General features: G+C 28.9%; 1 protein-coding gene across 1 annotated transcript; it reads right to left on the bottom strand.

The window, feature by feature from the left end:
- Positions 1 to 5,159: 5,159 nt before the first annotated feature.
- LOC123292034 (cytochrome P450 4d8-like) lies at positions 5,160 to 20,910 on the bottom strand. The gene is made up of 12 exons (XM_044872540.1): positions 20,897 to 20,910; positions 20,699 to 20,825; positions 18,154 to 18,330; positions 17,024 to 17,264; positions 16,732 to 16,911; positions 15,640 to 15,792; positions 8,159 to 8,225; positions 7,908 to 8,034; positions 7,111 to 7,245; positions 6,396 to 6,636; positions 5,421 to 5,600; positions 5,160 to 5,350 (listed from the first exon to the last, which is right to left on the bottom strand). The coding sequence occupies exons 2-12, from the start codon at positions 20,726 to 20,728 to the stop codon at positions 5,178 to 5,180; spliced, it is 1,704 nt and encodes a 567-aa protein (XP_044728475.1). The 5' UTR covers positions 20,729 to 20,825; positions 20,897 to 20,910; the 3' UTR covers positions 5,160 to 5,177.
- Between the last annotated feature and the right edge of the window lie 712 nt (positions 20,911 to 21,622).

Raw genomic sequence — 21,622 nt, 5'->3', positions numbered from 1 at the left:
CTGTACATCATTTATGTATTTCGCTTTGAATACTCATACAGAGTTAGAATCCAGCAACGTTGTATATATTTGCTGGTGCAGGGGTGAGTTTCTTAGGAGTGTGACATCCATTTTTTCACCTGTACTCACCTGTATCTCGAAAAAATGACGCCATGGTACTTAAACTTGGTGGGTCATTTCACCCAAACAATTTCAGCATGGACATGTGGTCTATAAAACATATGCAAGTTAGCAAGAAATTTATGAAAATAATGGCATTTGTATCCTTTTTAAATGCTGCTTATTTGATTCGTCTTATAGAAAACAGCTTTATTAATCATTAGAGAACTTGAAGAGAGTGAAAATCGAGAATTATCTTCAATAGTTTTTACAATTTTTCTCTTCAGCTTATATGTTAATATTTAAGATCTACAATTTGGTATACCAACATACTAACAGGACTTTTTTCTTAATCAAGTAGATGGGAATACCAATCTAACCTCGGTCAAGGCTCCCTTCAGGTGGTCGCCAATTTGTGACAGGTTAGCGAAAGTTTATCATTAGATACTCGTGCTGGCTCTTTATTTCAAAGTTTTAAACCAAATTTTTTACCATCCCCTACTTCTTATTGCTTAAGGTCAGATTAATAATGAAAAGTTCCCTAAGTTGTTATGAACTTGAAATGCGTACTACTCCTCTATTTAGTACTTTGTAGGTACATAAATGATGTGCCCAATTTACGTATACCTGTTGTTGAATAAATTCCAATATTAGTCACTTTTTTCTACTATTGATGAATGGGATCTATAATCATTCAGTTAGTTGTTTACCTTTAAAAAAATAATGAATTTAATAAATAAATAAATTAACAATTTGATTATAGAATAAGAGTTAGCACAGTTGAACTGTAATTTTTTTATATAGTAGTTGAACTGTATGGTATGTATTGTATAAAGTATAATTAACTCAATTTTAATTACTTTCAAAAATGTTTAAATGTACAAACAATTCATGCTCAAATATTTTAACATGAATATTGTTTTTATAGGGGACTTTTTAAAAAGTTTCCACCATCGTATTTCGAAAAAGGAACATATCAAAAAAACCAAAGGCACTTATCCATTTATTTTTTAGGGAGGCTTAAAACCATGTACTTTATTTTGAAATCTAATCTAGTAATGAATTACTTTTTTGGTCAAACTTTTTTCTTTGTCGCAAAAAAACCTTTTGTTTGAATTTTTTTCCAAGACGTCAACTTTTGGCACCTCATTTCATGGTTAAAAAGTTAGGTACACTAAGAAAATTTGCTAAAAAATGTCAGTAGTTAAAAGAACCGAATTTACCTCAGTTTAACCATAAAGACATAAAGACGTTCCCACATAAAATAAAGATCCTGTATTTTCTTCCCCTAGTAAGTGGAGACGCGTCTTTGTGCATTCAGGTTTTCCATTCCGTTTTGAAAATGTGAAGGTAGCAACTTTAAAAAAATCACTCTGTACATTTATTATTATTTTTATCTGTACATTTTTAGCCTTGTTCCTATCTCTTTGACATTCTTGCGAGCTAATCATTATGCAAGTGTAAATGTTGAAAATATACACAACATGAATAGCGCTTACATAAAAGATAAGAAAATGTTACAATTTTTTTCTAGCTGGTTTGAATTTCTCAAAGACCCAGCTACTATAAAACAAAGCCCCCAAAATCCCAAAATGCTTCCCGAGGATTTGGTGCTCAAAATGCTTTGTGGGACAATCCTCGTTTATCTTTTTTAACCCCCGAGCCAAAAAAGGGGGTCGTATAAGTTTGATTACTATGTGTGCCTGGTGTATCTGTCTGTGGCATCGTAGTTCCCGAAAGTTTAATCCCAAGTTTGTAACCTTAAGTTAAAAATATTGATGGTACGAAAAAAATTTTTATATAGGTGTTCATAAAATCACCTTATTAGTTCATTTCCGGTTGTCTGTCCGTCTGCCTGTCTGTCAACACGATAACTCAAAAACGAAAAGAGATATCAACCTGAAATTTTTATAGCGTGCTCAGGACGTAAAAAGTGAGGTCGAGTTTGTAAATGAGCAACATGGGTCAGTTGGGTCTTGTAAACTGTTAACTTCTCTTATAAACTGTTAGAGATAGAACAAAAGTTTAAGCGTAAAATATGTCTCTTATAAAAAAATAAACAACGTTTGTTTGAAACATTTTTTCGTAAACACCACTGTTTATCCACGAGGGCGCAAATTATATAGTTTGTATTATATGGTAATATCAGTTATGTATGCGTGACATGTATGTAAGTGTAATGTGAAAGTGTAATCACCACTGTCTATACATAGTATTTCAACAGTTAACTCAGTCAATTATTTGTTTTCACTTGTTTTTTTAAATTTTCTAAATTTTACTTGCTAATTTTATAATTTCATTTGTAGTTTAAATGAAAGTACTTACAAGGGTATATACTTCATATTTTAAAATTGTAAGTAGTAATTTTGCAGTCTTATGAAAGTATAATTAAATATGAATTTATTTCTAAATTAATATCATTGAAAAATCATAAAATTCAATACCTGCATTTTATTAATAAAAAAACAAAAAAAATTCTTCAAGTGTTACTGTCAACTGTTAATGCTTTCAGTTTATTAAAAAGGAGGTATACAGATTGGCAATATATGAAGTAAGAAAAGACAGTTCTTATGGACGATCTTACGTATAAAACAAAGAAATAGAACAACACGCAATACATACCTTTCTTCCTTTCTTTGTTTTATACATAAGAACGTCCTTAAGAGTTCTTATTTCATTTATTATAAATCCTTAACGAGATGGTTGCCAAACTGTATATACTAACACAGATTCCTCAACTTCAATGTTTGTATATACATTTGTATTTATTTTAGACTGAAGAAAAAAAGAATAATATTCTATGATGGTATTTGTTTATAAACTTTGATACCGGGGTAGCGACTAAATCAGTGATGCTTGGAAAAATCAAAATTAGTAGCCCGTGGATATGGTGTATAAAAAGAACATGTACCTAGAATATTTTATTTCAAGGTAAACGGTAAATTGTTATTTTTTTGATACTATTTTGTAAATCAAAATAATTAGATATACATTGATTAATTAATTTTATGTTTTATTAATTATTTATAAAATTTAAAATATAAACTTTGAAATATTTTAAAATACAGGATTGGCATAAAATTTGTTACTGATTTTAAAGTCTAATAACGTTTTTACTAATTAATATTCTGCTTATATACAGTAGGTTAGAAGTTCTTTGAACAAAACCTAAAAAAATGAATTGAAAAATCAAAGCTTAATTTTTTATAATATCATGTGTCCAAAAAAAAAAAAAATAAATAAATAAATAAATAATAAAAAATGAATTGGAGTTCGCTTTAAAGTATGATGCAGAATGCTGTGAAAAGAGTACCTACAATAGTGTTAATAACTTTTTTAAATAGTAAAGGACTCTGATTTCTACTTTACAATGATTAAAACATTGTATTTTATTGTACAATAAGCAGGTCATGCATAAAATGCTGAAAACATTGTGTTATTTAATTTCTGAGCAATATAGGTAGATACTTCCAAGGAAGTAGAGATACCGGAAGTTAATTTCTGAATTGCTCCCTAACCGGATCCCAGAAATTAATTTCTGAATTGGGAATTAAATTGTGTATTTAAAAAAAATTAACAATGGAGAAGATAATGTCCCTCACTTATGCTCTATTTTGTTCACAATTTCACGGATTTTATTTTTTTGGTGTGGAACTTTTATTCTTTCTTAAAATTAATCGAACATTTTTCCGGGATCGGAAAGTATCGTGTTAGCTAGTCCATGTAATAAACTATCAGTGTGCAAAATTTTATCTAAATCCGTTCGATCGTTTTGAGTAACATACATACAAACTTTCATATTGTTAATATTAAGTACCTACGTAAGTAATATTAGCAGTATTGATTATAATAAAAATTATTTAATCACAATTTATAGTAGGTAATAAACCAGTTTCGCAAGTATTATCATATGAAATCGATGCAAGTGATATTGAACGGATTTTGACCTTAACCGTAATGTTTCATTATCATTTTTTTTTATATTTACATAAGAAATGTTGGTAGAATAACAGGAATACAGTTAGAAAATACTTAAGTTGTGGCTCCATAGCCAAAACGACTGGATCATATATATCGACTGGATCATTATTATAGACAAAAAATGTAATTACCAAATTTACTACAATAAAATTCATAGTATAGCCAAAAAAATTATCATAATTAATATGAAATAAATAAAGTACTGGTTAATAAAATTAACTTGACCTTACAGGAAAAATATAATATATAAATGTGCTTCCTTCCATAAAAATAATTTATCCTCCCAAAGATCCGTTTCATATTTTTATACAAAATACGAAGCCTTTGTACACTATTAGTACATACGAGCCAATTAGTACATCAAAATTATCTGTCACACTCAAATTGAATGCACACAAATGAGTGTGATCAAATTTATTACACTCAAAAAACATTTTGCTACAAAGATCGTCGTTGAAATTTAAAAATTCCTATTTACCTCCCAAAATTATGATTTTTTGGACAACTGAAAGTACATATTCATTTTTCCTGTTTACATGAGAAAACGCTTATATGTATAAAGTATACTTTTTTTTTCTGATGTTTTGAAAATGTCACTTCCAGAACCCGGAAAATATCATAAATAGCCATTCCTCATTTGAAGGTAGTTAGGTTAGGTTAGGTTATATTGGCTGTCCACGAAGGACACACTTAGGCTATAGAGCCCATTGTGTTACCATATATGTGTTTTACCACCTTTCCGCTGATAATTTCATAGGTACCTTGATTTGTTAACAAATATTACCTCTGTTATATTTTTGATATTTATTTTAATAACGTTAATTACCTAATTAAAAAAAAAAATAAAAAACATAAAAAATAAAAATAAAAAACCACATAATATTAAAATATCTATATTAGTTACAAATAAATAAAAAAAGATAAATTTAAAAATACTTTTTGATTTAAATTAAAGTAATTCATCAGATTTCCTTTTGATTTAAATAGTTCCTTGTACGTTCCAACAAAAAATTTGCGAAAGAAGTTTATTCGTACAAACTGTGTAAATTTTTTCTTAAAAATAATAAACTCTCTAGGATTTTCGATTAAAAAAAGGATTATTTTGTACATTTCTGTCTAGGTGTGATTCGTACTTGATGCCCACCAATTAATTTTAATGACACTTCGAATTCAAACCTTAATTTGTCTAATTTTAAATCCGTATGGAATTCATATCTACTTAGTAGCGTGGCTAATGCTGTTTTCATGAAGATCCAAGCATATCGCATACCTTAACGAAAATAAAAATAAAAATTCACTTTGCAATAACTTAAGAGATGTCTTTTAATCTGTATACATACCAATACAATTTCTTGCACCGCTACTGAAAGGAATATACGCATAAGGATGACAATTTTTTATATTTTTGTGTGCAAAACGTTCCGGATCAAACTTTAAAGGATTTTCCCAGACATTTGGATTTCGATGTAGCCCAAAAATAGAAATTATAACATCAACTCCTTTTGGAATTATACAGTTGTCTAAAAAGAAATGAAATTTAATTGAATTTTCAAACGGCAGAGTACATTTTCTTAAAATATAGCTAAGAAAACTCTTTATCAAATTACCTTTCAAACATACAAACAATCAAAATCGGTTCATCCGTTTAAGAGCTACGATACTATAGACAGACGTTTGCTTATGTCATCGTACCCCTAAATAGATTAACCAATTTTGATTTGTTTGTTTGTTTAAAAGGTAATTTGATCGAGAGTACTCTTAGCTACATCACTGATAAATCCACCTATATGAATGGTAAATTCAGGTCTAGGGATAGTAGCTGCCTTGGCGTGTTGTTCACTCTTTACATTCATGAAACCCTGCAAAGGGTCAAACTAAAATCAAATATTACGCGCTTGCAATACATAACAAGCTGGGAAAGGAGTTTTGTAGGGTATCCATTGTTACTCCTAAGCTACACCAATGCTTATTTGAGTGAGTCGGATATAAACGAGTGGATTTCGAAAATGTATGCGTTTGTTAAAACACAGTAATTATATCTGACATTAATAGCTATAATGGAGTTCATCAGTTAGTGTCTGTTTAAAGTTGGTGTTAAATTCATAAAGTTCGTGACTCAACCAAAAATTTTCATTAAATTTTTATGAATTAAGAAATTTTCAATGTTTTCCAACATCAATACAATAGGTACACATCGGTTCGTATACCGTACGCGCCATTTTTTCTCATATCTCGAAATAATTACCACTTTAAAAAGAAAGTTTACTGATGAACTATTCTATATGTTATCATAATGCCAATAATAAAAATTTTACCAAAGTGAATATCTTGAGATACTTTTCTCGCGATAAAAGGAGCCGTAGCGTGTAATCGCATTGACTCTTTAATAACCATCTCCATGTATTTCATCTTTGATAAATCATCGAAATCAATCTTCTCTCGTTTTGATTCATTTAAAACATTAAATACTTCTTCATAAACTTTATTCTGTATATTTTTATTTGCTGCTAAACTCAATATCACGTAACTGAGAGCATTCGCTGTTGTTTCATAAGCCTGTAAAAACAGTAAACTGATTTTTGTTTATCCATCTTTTTTTGGACAAAACATAGATATTTCAAAAATAACTCAAACATCTGCGTAATTAAGAAAATATTTACTTTAAATCTTTAAAAAGTGGTGGTTGGAAAATAAAAAAATTAGTAAAAAATTTTTAGTGCACAAAAAACTTGCCGTTAAGTATGTCCACTGCAACAGGTGTTTAAACTTTTGCTATTTTTTTTACAAATAATAGCTTAAAATAAATTGCTGTGCCCAGTTTCAAATCAATTTCATTATTAATTTTAAAGTTTAAAATTGTATTTACTGTGCTTAACTCACGCATCCGTCTTTAAAAGCACGAAAATAATTTTTTTTTCAGGCGTTAATTGTCCAATGAAAATAGAGCAAGTGACATAGACTTTTTGGGAATTTAGACACACAAAGCTACGAGTGATTTCGTAACAGACGGTTAGATTTGAGTATACTTACAGCGACGATTACAAGATTAGTTTCTACTTCTAATTGTTTTTCTGTGAAACTTGAATTACTTCTTGAAAAATCTAGCAAATACTCCAATAATGGTTTTTTATATTCATTTCTCTTGATGTCAGTAAATTTTGTAAACTTGTAATTATTATTTACCGCATTATTATCATTTTTCTTTTCAAGGACAATCTAAAAAATCATAAACGTCAAACTTTAACAACTTTAAATAGACAGTTTTACTTTAACAAAAGTTTGCATCGATATTGTTATCCTGATGAAAAGTTTACCCTTAAACCCTAAACCCTTAAAATATCAATAAGTCGAGTTTCGTATTTCTATATGGATTAATCATATGAATACCCCACGATAGCTGAATACATGCAACTTGAGGAATTTAATAAGAAGGTGTATAAGGGCAAGAGTATAAAACCGAATTTTGAATAAGAAATTTAGATATTTCTTATTCAAAATCCTTATTCAAAATAAGGCTATTTGGAGGACATTTTTTGTTACTCAAAGAGTATGCTACTTTCCTCTACCCTAGTTTGCATATAATCTCCTAATTGAATAAGCCAATCGGAATCATCTGGATTTATATTTATAGTATCTGGAGACCGCAAATAGTATTTTTTCATAAACTTAGTAAAATTTAAAATGCATATTTTACAATAAAACTAAATTATTTGTACTTGAAGCTCTCTTGATCTCCATTGTGTCGTACCTGAATTATGATTTGTAGGAATGTAGTTGTTTATTCTGAGCTATTAGTATTGTAGCTTAATAGCGAATTTAATACTCACTTGTTTTGTAAGTCCCTTGACAATGTTTTCATTCCTTCTAAGCTGCTTATAACTCTGAGTTGATCGATATATCAATTCGGAATGAAGTAATGGATTAAGTGCTCGTTGCGTCATAAGATATAATGAACTAAAATCATTATATTTCATTAGTAGATATTTGACCTTTTCAATTGGATTCATTCAAATATCGAACAAAAAACAAAGATCAAAGGATTCGAATATAACGATATATTTTTTTAATACAAATTTACCTTTGCATAGCATTAAAATAAGAGGAGTTCAGATCTTGTGCACCAACATTCACTCCCATGGTTGATCCTAAAATTAAATTCGATGATAATTACTTTGTAAATTGGTTTAAAGTTGGCAGCATGCAATTAAAAAAATAACAGTGTATTGTACAACAAGTTCGATTTTATAACAAATAGGTATTTTGCTATTGAGTGCCACATATTTACAATATGTGAGTAATTTGTGAGCAAATTACCATTCAATTCAACACCTTGGCAGACTAAAACTCTATGGCACTTCGTTACTAAGCAAAAAATTATAATCATACAACGATGTAAGCTGGGTTAAAACTTTTTTACATGATAAATAATTATGTGCAGTTAATTATGCGAATTATATGTAATTAATTTAATTTTCTCATTCAGGAAACATCACGGAGTAGGGATGAGAACGAATAAATAAGAATGATTGAAGATGAGAACGATTATAAGTACATCTCCGAACACTTATAGTAGATAGTTATTTTTATTGAACTAAAAAAATGTTTCCTAGAAATATTATACATGGCAAACGTTTGCCGGGCCAGCTAGTATATAAATACAAATTTGGCGATAGCCATGAGCTATGTCTGTGTGCTTTTGAGCCTGTTGCGCTATCTATCGGATGAATTAAGGTAGAAGAGACGTTGGAAATTACATTATATATTTCTTGTAAATTTTGTTTGAAAATTATTTAGGTAATTATTTATTAAGAAAATACAATGCGTTTTTTTTTAAATAAAAATTGTACAAAATTAAAAAAATAGAACTTAATAGAATATCCCCGTGAGTTACCTGATTACTCAAAAAACAAATTTGATTACATTGCACTGCCTCGTTTAAAAGTTAGTTAGTTAGTTAGTTAGTTTTAATATTAAGAAAATGATTAATATTTCAACTTTTCAGACAAAACACAAATAAAAAAAATCGTGTTTAAATGATCAGAAACAACAATTTATATTCATTTTTATTGATTTTCATTTTATTTTTAATGTAATATTCAACGCCAGTATAACAATAGAAGTCCTACTTTGCTACGTCACTCGATGTACACATCTGGAGTTAACACATTTACTGTTTCGCAAAAAGTTTCAAATAGTTTTGTTACTTACCACACACAGAATCTAGAGTGGTTCTAGATAAATACTCAAAAATGTCAAAACATTTTCCCTTGCTTAATTCTATGTCCAGTTTTTCAGTTAATATATGAATCTTTTCAGTAAATATTTTAAAATAAGATTTTAAAATTATGGGACTAAAACCTTTTATGATTATATTTCGATTGTGTTTCCATTTGGGAACTAAAAATTTTTAAATTGAAAGAAAGTATAGCATATCATTCCAATTCGATTCGAGTCACAATACCTTCAGATGTTATTATAGAGTCTCCCATTAACAGGCCACCAATGCGTTTCATTATATCCGCTTTTTCCAACAGTTCATGATTAGTCAAAAGTTCTTGCACAAGCCTGGGTTCTTTTGTAAAAAGTAATGGAACTGGTCCTAACCACATTCTTCCTACTGGCGAATATTTGTCAGCTACATTTAATAAATTTTTGGTGGATTCTGAAATTAAATTGAAAAAATGAAGTTGTTTATTGGGTACGACTAGCAGTAAACCATCCGCTTCGCTGGGCAACTTCCATCTTAAATACAAAGATTATTTATTGTGATAAAGCCTTCACTTCATTTGTCATCATGTATACCCACTTTTATTCCCCTACTTTTGATTTTTTGGGTGCTTATTTTTCTGAAAATTCCATGCTACTAGCTGATAATGTACCTTTCTATAGGTGGAATAAATCTTTGAAAATTTATCATTAATCTTTAATTCTCTTTTTGACCACCTTCATAGTTAAATTATTGAAAATCCTCCCGTATTGCTCACCTACAGTGTCAAAATAATTGACTTTTCAAATTTTCATGTTCCTGTGATATATCAGTCAGTCAGTTTACTTTTATATACATATAGATACATTTTTTCCTGCGTTTTATTGTAAGTAAATGTTCATTCTACGATACTTCATTATGAGCGAAAATCTTTTATACGGTGTTTTCTTTAGAAATTTGAAAATAATCTTTCTTACTAATATGTTAAAACAATGATAAAATATACTGTGCAAAAAGAATTTTTATTTATAAAATTAAATTATACATAGTATATTGTTTATCTTTTACAATTATTGTTCCTATATTCTAAAGAATAAATTTATTTTTCTAAATTAAATTATATACATAGTACAGATTTTTATCTTTTGCAATTACTGTACCTATATTCTGATGTTTCAGATTTTCAATTTATAAAGAAACATTCCTAACATACTGCTTGTATGAAGAATAATTAGAGCTTTCTTTTGTAAATATTATAAACCACCTGAAGTTAAGAAATCTTCAGTAACATTGGCACTATAGCAAACATTGATCTATATTTATGTAGAAAATTATTTACATGGGGTTTCCATATAAAAACTATCATCGGCTTATTTCACCACCTTAGGTGTTAAAGTTCCAAAAGTCACTCATTATTATTCTACAATAAATTTTCCAGAACAAAAGTTTATTTCAATTGAATATAATCCTCTAGCTCCTTTGAAGGGGCTGTAGAGATGCGTAAATCTTAAAATCGTTATATTTTGATATAAAAGAGAATGCAGGTGCTAGAAATTTGACATCTTCAAAAGACACATTCTTGGCACTAACTAAACTTACGTAAAAATTTTAAAACATTTAGCCCAATTTGGAGGGATTGTAGAAATGAGCAAAGAGAATCATTTCCAAATTGTTTTATTACTTATTGTTAATCATAATAATTACACAACATATAATATAAATTTTCATTAATTTATTTTGTATATTTTAAATTCAATCACACGAATTCCCGAATATGTGATACCATACCTTCAAGAGATCCAATTAACAATGTTATGTTGCCAACAATTGGATAAGCTCGCGGGCCTCTAATTTTTGACACAAAGTAACACATTCGAAGATAGCTCGAAATATAAACACGAGATAGAAAACATGCTAAAACAATTAACACTAGAAAAAATGCGAAGTAATGCTCAGAACACATCAAAAATAACTTTATGAAAAACATTATTTAAATTGATTAGTTGAAGTTTAGTTGGTATTTTCTCCAAATGCTTTGAATATACAAAACAAATAATTTTGGTAGGGGATATTTTTATATATTAATTTAGAAACTAATTTCTAATTCATAGCAGCCTAAATATACTTCCATCATAACAATTGTTCTAAATTCTTCAAGAGCTGGATGCCTGAAAGGAGTACAAAATTTACTATATGGCTACGTTATAAGGACAAAATTGTTAAAATATTTAATTTTTATTTCAAAATATGTAAATAATGATGGACGATAAAAAAAAAACTTTTATCAAAAAGAAAAACCGACTTCAAAAGAAAAACTTTTCCTAAACAAATTAATATGAACTAAAAAGTAAAAAAATAACCATAATATAATGTAATTAAAATTATTGTTATTTTTTTACTTTTAAAAAACTTACGGTTGGCGTGATATTGAGTTTTACATCCCCTTGTCGTGCATACTTAATGTAAATTTAAGACTTTTACGGTTTTCTCATGGATGCCGTTATCAGACTGGAAATGAAATGGAACCACACGGGAAGCACCAGCTTCCAAATAGATAAAGAATCATCAAAATCGGTTCCCCAGTCGAAAGTTCTGAGGTAACAAACATAAAAAAAAAATACAGTCGCATTGAGAACCTCCTTTTTGGTTTGAAGTCGGTCAAAAAGAAAAAAGGTTTATTTGACTGGATAAATTTCGTTACAAACTGATACTATGATTGTAATTTACTTTGTTTTAGTAAAATAACCAGCAGGCTACCTAACCGGAAAAAAATGTTTCCGTGGAATCGATGAAGATAGCTATTTTTATTTTAAGTTTAGAGGCTCACATTTATATGATTAGTACGTTGAAAATAATGTCCACCTGAAAATTGAATTCTGGTCGAACCCGAAACTGGAACTGAAAAATGGCCTGTCGCGAAGCCGAAGCTGAATATTTAATAATTCTATAAAAAACAGTTCAAGAGACTAAAAGTGAATAAAATAATGAATGAATTATTTTAAAAATTAATGTTGACTCTTATGAAAAACTTAATGAGATAATTAAAAGTACTTTACGTCTTATCAAAAATAATAAGCAATACTATGACAGTGCAACAGCAGAAGGTATTTTTCGGCGAATTTGTTCAAAGCCGAAGGACAATCGTACACTACTTACAAAGGACTCACAGAAAATTGTATACAATGGAAGTTACCATAAAAAAAGTATGGTCAGGGTCAAGTAATTAAAAACTATTACAAATTTTTAACTTAAATAAATATCGCTGGTTTTTAGCAAGTTTGACCTTAGTTTATTTTAAATACTAATTAACTGCTCTTAATTATAAATTTTTTTTCTTATACAAAAATTTTTTGTTGTGATCAGCTTAATTTAAGTGTATCTTCACTTAATTTATATTTAACGCGGAAGCAACTGCCTATATCTAAAGATACAAAAAAATCCCAAATGCCAAATGCCAGTTATTTATGGTCCATTATATAATCCTCACCGGAAAGATCGAATTTCGTAAATCGGGGTTAGAGATTTTGTATCATTGTTCGCCTTCCTGAATCCTTCCAGTCTGATAATTTAATATAAAATTTTATATTCTACATTTAAAAACTAATAATTTTATCTCTCCAAATTGTTACTCCCCTGCCCTGGCCCACTGGCTGGCATCGAACTTAAGTACGTCTCAACACTTACGTGGCGTTCACTAATGCTGGCGCCAAATGGATTTGAATATTCGAAATTAATGCGCCAAAAATATTTTTTATAGAGGTAAACCCTTAAGTATAAGAAAATTTATGTTGCCAGATTTGAAAATCGGTCTCCTTGTCTCCAGTTTTCAAGATGTATCGTCTCAAAATTAAAAAAAGAAATTTTGATATCTAATTCCATCAATGCAACATTTGGAATTGGATAAAACTAGGTATTTAGCATTCACATAATCTAATTTGTAAAAATCCAACAAAAAATTATTCAAAAGAGTTTTAGGCTAGTCAATTACATTTTTTCGAAAAATTAATTTCAAGTATAACTTTTAGGAGCAATATAAATGCAAAATTTGACGGAGGTTTTCAGTTTCTTACAAATTACAAAAAAATATGCATCAAATAAAAAATAAAAAAGTTCAAAAAAAAGTTCTTGCTGAAGTAATTGTGCACTTGTGTTTTTTCGACTTCCAAGCTTCAAAATTGACCGAGATTTGCCAATTTTAAAATGTTGCATTTTGTATAAATTCAAATGAAAAAAGATCCATCTTGTAAACCGTTAGAGATAGAACAAAAGTTTAAATGTAAAAGTTATTCCGTATAAAAAAAATTTACAACTTTTGTTTGAAATACTTTTTCGTAAACATCGTTGTTTACTCGTGCGGGCGCAAATTATTTTAAAATTTTAGTGTCCTTTCTTCAAAAACTATAAAAGATATGGAGTTAAAAATTTGAAGGTAACTTCAAATAGTGGTCTTGTGAAACAATTTAGAAGAACGAATTCTAGAAAATATTTTCAAAAATTTCAAAAATTTTAAAGTCGCGAAATAATAAAATCAATTTTCAAAGTATAAAATTTTATTCTCGAATGAAAGATTTATACAAAAGGATGTTATCATGAAAACATAACAGATACAATAGTCATTAATATGTAATAATAATTAATAGCATTAATATTAAATAGGCAATTGACGCTGTGTCCAAAAATTTACAAAATTTTTCAATTAGGTGACTTATTAAAAAGTGGCTATACCCAAGTTATTTAAGAGTTATACCATAGGAATTTCCTAGTGTTTTCGAGCCTGATAGTAGTAAAATTTAATTGATTCACAATTAAGTTCAATTAAACTTATAGGTGACTTATTAAAAAGTGGCTATACCCAAGTTATTTTAGAGTTATACCATAGGAATTTCCTAGTGTTTTCGAGCCTGATAGTAGTAAAATTTAATTGATTCACAATTAAGTTCAATTAAACTGAGTACTTTGTTTTTTCAAGGTAGGTCTCTCTAAAATAACCCGGATGTATGATATATTCTACTTATCCTATTTTTTACTATTAAATTTTATTTTAACTATCATTAAATTTAAACTATAACCAAGCAATTATTGAATGATCTAGATTTACACGCGTGCGGCCAAAATGTTAGGCATGTATAATTAATAAACAATTTCCAAAAAAAATTTATTTACGCATCTGTGTACTTTAAAAATTAGTCAAGGTTAGTCAAGTCAAAGTATTAAGTAGTTCATATTAGTCAAGTCAAGGTACCTACTTTTTATGAACAATCAGCTACCAGATTAGTTTTAAAATACATTCACCTTATTCATTGATTCAGTATCTCCCCTTCAACTATTAAATTAAAGTGGAGAAATTCCTTTCAAAAACGTGCTAATCGCTAATGGGACTACAATTTCTGATAGGTGGTTGGCACATCATTTCGCCAGCCGAAACCGAAAACATTTGCCTCATAATAGACCTTCGTTTACCGGCTTAAATTGTGTTTCAACAATCGTTGAAAAGACAGATTATATAATGAAATCATAGTAAAATGCAAAATATGCTCGTCAAATCTATGAATGATCTAATAATAAAATATTACCAGATGATACCAAAGCTATATGATGGTCAAGTCACCCCTCCCTATAAACCAAACGGAAAATGCAACATATCAAAATCGTGTACACGTTTCAAAAATTTTGTGCTCATTATTTTCTGTCTTAAGTTTTTTATTTTTGTTAATTTGGAAAAACGAGTATTTAGCTTAACGTGAGGCTACCATCACTCCGGTAACGAACGTGCTATGCAAAGTTTTGAAAATTAAAACCTTACGTCCCAGATTTTTTTTTGAAATAGATAACTGAATTCTTGCAGGCTTAAAGTTAGGTACGGGCAGGTGCTAATAGAGCTGATTTTAAGTTAGTTATGTAAATCTGTCTTCGTGGGCTGCATAATGGTTTGAGGCCTCGAGATTTGGCACGATCTCGGAAAAGCTAGGGAGGTAATTAAAAACTTCTTCTTAACCTGAGGATGTTATGATATTAATATTTTGAACATTTTGGTCATGAGGAATATGATGATTATTATTTGAATTTTCATTGGTGGGAGATTATTGTGTAGAAATTGTTGGTCCTGTTATAAGGCTATGATTTTCCTATTATACAAGGTAAGTAATTATCGATTCTTGAATGACTTCTTTATATTTACTTTAATGAGGGTAATCTACATGTTCAAGAAAATAAGATTTTTTGCAAAAATCCTCTACTTCGCCAAAATTTTTTTTTATTATTTTATAAAAAATACTATAAACTATTAAATTTTTAACAAATCATTTTAATCTTCTAATTCGATTTTAGAGTTCATCTTGAATGGTCATTTTTACGAGGCGTAATTTGAATTTGATAACCGCCAATCAGCTTCATGGTAACCGAATATTCAAATTTGAATTCACTTGTATTTAAATCAGTATGAAATTCATATCGGCTCAATAACGTTGCTAATACCGTTTTCATAAACATCCAAGCATATCGCATTCCTGAAAGTATACACAAAGTTAATTTTTAATAGATATTACATCCTCTTCTAAACCCATGAACACTAACTTTCTGCCGCGTGGTAAATAAGCTCCTTAGTCGATGTGGAACATTTTCTCGCTTGGACATGTATATGGCAGAGCGACCATTTTCGAGATAGAGGAGAATGAAAAAATAAAATTAGTAAAAATTGAGAAAAATTTCTGCCTCTTACCACATAAGCTCTCTAATGATTGCACAAACGTTACATAATGCTGGCAGGATCCCCCCTCGCTCTCCTCTCAAACGTTCGAAAAAGGGAAAATGTTTTGATTGATATTAGCTGTGAGAGAAAATGAGGTTATAAACCCCGCGGCAGAAAGTTAGGTTTTATGGATTTTGTGACACTGAGTATACCATATTCTTTTATGGTTTTTTTTTGTTATTTTTATTTAAATAAAAAGCATCTAACTATAAGAAACATTAAATGAGATAGAATTGAAGCTCTGCTACCCATGAGCTTTTCAATTTAATGTGAAATGAGATTGGTTTTATTCAATGTGTCAAAGAGAAAATGTTGATATTTTTGTCCGAAATTCATTATTTTGATGTATAAAAAATTACGTACAGTAACCTTCAAAATTAAATTATTAGACTTGGGTGCACAAATTTTGTTTTAGGTATAGCGTAGCGTATTTATTTTTAGGTATAGGTCTTCAATATATATGATTTGTTAATCTAAGAGGAAGGTAATTGAATAACAAACGCAAAAATTGTTTTTTCCGAACTAAATGAAAGGAGATGTCTGTTCCCGACAAATTGAAAATTTAAATGCTATGCATTTTTCAGGTTGTCGAAAAGCTTGCATTCCGTTTTATTTAGTGCCGGACAAAACAATTTTTGTCTTTGTTACTCAATTACAATGACCACGTTAATTCTAACACTAATTTGATTTGTCTTACCAATACAATTTCGAGGACCTCCGCTAAATGGAATGTATGCATACGGATGACGACTTATTGAATTTTCTGGTGTAAATCGTTCTGGGTCAAATTTTAATGGATTTTCCCAAAGTTTTTCATCACAATGTAATGCATATATTGATACAGCACATGAAACACCTCTTGGTATCAAACAATCACCTCAAAATTAGGAAAAAAGAAACAGATAGATGATTTAAGAAAGTATAGATAAAATAGTTTATAGTACATAATTTAAAATGTAAATGAAAAATTCGAATAGGTAAGTACTTACCAAGTTGAATATCCTCAGTGAGTTCTCTTATGATAAATGGTACTATTGGAAACAATCTCATTGACTCTTTTATAACCATTTCCATGTACGTTAATTTTGGTAAATCGTCCAAATCAATTGTGCGATTTAGATCACTTCCAAGCACTTGAAATAACTCTTCATAAACCTTATTTTGCACATCTTTATATACAGCTAAATTTAATAGAACATTACTTAATGCAGTTGCTGATGTCTCATAGCCCTGAGAAATAATTTTTCATGTAGATGATTGAATAAAAATTTCAAGTTCATTTGTTTTTAAAATATTTTAAACTAAATATAAATATATACAATGCGTTTAGTTTACATCTTCGCATAGGCATCTACCACGAGTATGATAGAGTACATGCATTAAGCAATGCATCTAAGAAAGAGATATTATAAGTATTATGTGAAAAAAGGTGTTTTGTAGTTTGAACAACTGACTGAGTAGTTCATCTGTTCAATTAAGAAACTCCCACTCTTGTGATAAGCGACCTGAAGGCGTAGCTTAAAAAAACTGGTTACGAATTATGTGCAAGCATTTGACAGTTTGCTTACATAATTTATCTAAGTGAAATTTTTAATTGATTCCGTGATACTGAAAATTTGATTAACAATTGATAATTAATAATATAATACAAACAATAATATAAGAAAGGCTATTATTCCATTTATTCCTCATATTCATTTATTAAAACTGCACATTAAAACTAGTTAGATTTTATGCCACCAGATGCCATGTCAAGTATGCATTCAGCAAATGCCTATGGTACCTCTTTCTTAGATGCATTGATTAATGCATGTACTCTGTCATATTCGTGAGAGATGCCTAGCGAAGATGTGTGTTGTAGTGTATATAATACCTCTTTCTTAGATACATTGCTTAACGCATGTACTTTGTCATACTCGTGGGAGATGTCAATGCAAAGATGTAAACTAAACTATGTATATATAAATCTTACGTTGGAATATAATGGGATCAAAAAAAAATTATAACAAACATTTATTCAGAATTTGTCTGGCTTAAAATTAGCTCAATGCATTGAAAACCATATTCAATGTATTCATCCTTCTTATAAGGCTGTGTATGATTGTTACATTAAACTTACCGCCAATATCACCAGATTAGCTTCATCGCCTAAATCTTTTTCGGTAAAATCTAAATTTGTTGCTGTTAAATCAATTAAAAATTCCAGCAATGGTTTTTTTAATTCATTTTTACTACGATCTGTACAAGTATCTAAATTATTATACGATTTGCAGTAGTTCTTCTTTTGTAAAATGACCTAAAAATTATACGAATGATTTTTTGTTAACTTCGAGTTGAGACATAGTTATTGAAATAAATACAACGAACTAGAAATAAAACTATAGATATATTAAGAAATTCTATGCAACAGACTTACATTTCCCTACATAAATCATTTCGACTGCAAATAAATCATCGTCAATAACTAAATTTGTTCATTTCTCCTGTAACTGACATACGAGCAAGCCGGTGATAACCTAACCAGTGACAACCAAAAATACAAGTAAGCCAGAGAAACAACACTTTTTTTCTACCTATCTCATTACTAAGAGAAACTTAGATAGGTAGAAGAGTCGCATACCCGTCTCGCTTCCTCCTCTATGAGCAATGCGAAGTTGGATAAAGAGACACACAATAAAGTTTATGGCACACAATAAAGTAATAAAAATGATGACTTCGACTTAAAATAACTCGCCCATGCCTGTTTTAGACATCACCTTTATGTTAATTTTCTTGAATCGACTTTTTCCTTTTTGTTTGCTCCAAATAAACTTTAACACAATTCGAACAAAAAGTTGGTAGATACCCGACTTCTGTGGGTTCGAAATTGGATCCTTGGTTTTGACCCAAGACGTGTTGTAATTTCTGGTATATAAAACCTACTTTATTCCCAGGCTTGTTCAAAATTCAATCTATTCTGCTATTACTACGGTGGTTAAACATATTGTTTCTTTGTAATCGAAATATCGATATTAAGCGAAATGTAAGTCTGTTATGTTTTTAATGATATTTTTTAAATATAAAATCTTATTTTATTTCGGGTTTTGTGATATTTATTTCAAGAATTATGATCTAAATACTATTTTCAGAAATTTTTTTGTAATATTTAACAGTTTTCTTAACTTGAAAAATTAAATTTAAATTGATGATTTTTATTATTGTGTACTCATTCCAATTGAATTTTTTTTTTTTTTATGTATTCACTTTCTGGAGATATACTTGAATAAAGACCAAAGAGTTGCTTGGCAAAAGTATGTTTTCAATCATTTGTTGTACTCATGGTTAAAAAGGTGAGAAATGTAAAAGGGAACGAAAATAAATAAAAAAATTTTTCAACAAATACAAGACTCTTTGAAAGTTTGTTTATTTTCTTGGAATGAATTATAAAAAGTTTGCGTACGAGCTTAAAGAATACATTTTTATTGATTGAAGCTTTTTATTGACCCTAGAATCTTATGTCAATCATGTACGACTTGAGATTCTAGGTTCAATAAAAAGCTTCGAAACTCGAAAAATAAGTTATTTTATAAAATGATAGCAAAAACGAAAAAAAAATTACATAAAATTTTTTTCTTTTTATAAAATTATAAAAAAGTTATTTTTTTGGAAATGTTTTAAATACGAAAAATTGGAGAGTGATAAAATTGTTTACAAAACAATATGCCAGGTTTTATAGACGACAATTTATGCTATCGAATAAATGAGTTTAGGTGCGATAATTTCAAATCCAGAAGTATCAATTTTGCTTGGAAAGTGAATAACATAGTCCAAAACTCATACGGGAATTTAAAAAAAAAACAAAAGAAAACAAAAAATTAATCACCTCAACAAATTTGTTGAAAAATAATTTAGAAAATTTTGGTTCACTTCTAAACTTCACATAAAATTTACGGATAACATTTCTCACCCTTTCGTGGTCTACTGCGGTTCTAAATATTAAATAATTTATTTTTTAATGCTTTTTTGTATAGACATGTGCTTTGACTTCCATGTGTCTATTTATAAACAAAATATTTAAGTTATTCTATCGTTGTATGTATGTAAGTAATAGAGTTTATAAATAGGCCTTTCCATCGTGACATAAGAAAAGCAGCTAACGTATTGAAAAACTGGTCTGGCATTGAAAGACTGGACTTTTTTCTATCTCATTCTTGAAAAACAACTTTTATACTGTAGTCTCTCTATGGCAATTGCAGGTTAAGACAGCAGCAAGTGTTATTTTCCTTTCTTTCTATTTGTACATTTAAATCCAACATAATTTCGTATTCATTGATGTTAGCCAAATATTAGTTTCACAGGATGTTTTGACTCGATAACGAACGTCTTTTGAAACAATAAAAAAATTTTAGGGCAAAGTCCCATTATTCACATCGGCGCTTATTTACAAGAAAGCGCCGAAATAATTTTACATACATACATACAAGACACACGCGATAAAAAAAAACACTCCTTTACAGTCGGGTAAACAGGTACCGCACCTTCTTTTGACAATTTGATCCTTATTCTATGATACCTCCCGAACTTATCTATTTTTAACTATCTTTTCTAATTTCCAACAAAAATAAAAAAGTTTATATAGATAGTTAGTGATTTATATTAAATGTGTAATAAAATCTCTAACGCACGTTATTAGCGAATTCCTTAATAGTTTTCATACTTTCATTATGCTTCTTATAACTTTTACTCCAACAATATATAAATTTAGGAATATTCCAGAAATATCTTGATCTTTCGACACATAAGTGGAGTACGCTAAACAAAGTTATGATTAATATTGAAATTATTAATTATTATCATAGAATAATTTAATAGAGGTATTATACTTTTCTATGGCAGAATAAAAAGCAGCTTTATTATTCCCATCATTACTATTTACTCCCATAGTTGATGCTGAAAATAAAATTAAAATTAAAAAAGCGCTACGCAGGAACGACGCTATCTTAACGAATTTTCTGAAACAGAAATATATCAAAATATATACGAAAATATAATTGTTATAGAAATTAATTTCAAAGATACAAAATTATTATAATTTATTAGGCAGGTAATTTAATAACGTTAATAATTAATGTGGTCGAAGTAAGATATTAAAGCCCAAATATTTTTGTAAATATTATTAGACCATAAGAACAATTCATTCTCATTAATTATCTTCCTTGATGAAAAATATGTCTATATTACAAATAATGACTGAGAACTTATGTTCAAAAAAGCGAATAGGTTGCTACGGAATCGTATACTTTTTGGTTTAGTGAACTTTGCCAATCTTTTAATAGTACCAAAACAAGGAAAAGCATTCAATAATTAATAGGTACCTATAATGTATCTATTACTTCCAATTTTAAAACTTTCAATATTTCCAAAACGATTCTCGAATTTTGAAAACGTTATTTTTGTGCCCATTTGAACTTTTGAACAGACATACAAAGTGAACTTTGTGATGGAGGTACTTTTAACCATTTTTACATTATTTTCTTTGTGTCGGGTCAGCACAATTATCGATGGATTTTAAAAACATGTTAAGTTAATTCTTTCAAAAAATTCGCTAA

The sequence above is a fragment of the Chrysoperla carnea genome, chromosome 1 (assembly GCF_905475395.1).
Source record: "Chrysoperla carnea chromosome 1, inChrCarn1.1, whole genome shotgun sequence".
NCBI classification, from domain to species: Eukaryota; Metazoa; Arthropoda; class Insecta; order Neuroptera; family Chrysopidae; genus Chrysoperla; species Chrysoperla carnea.
This window is presented reverse-complemented; position numbering and strand designations above follow the sequence as displayed.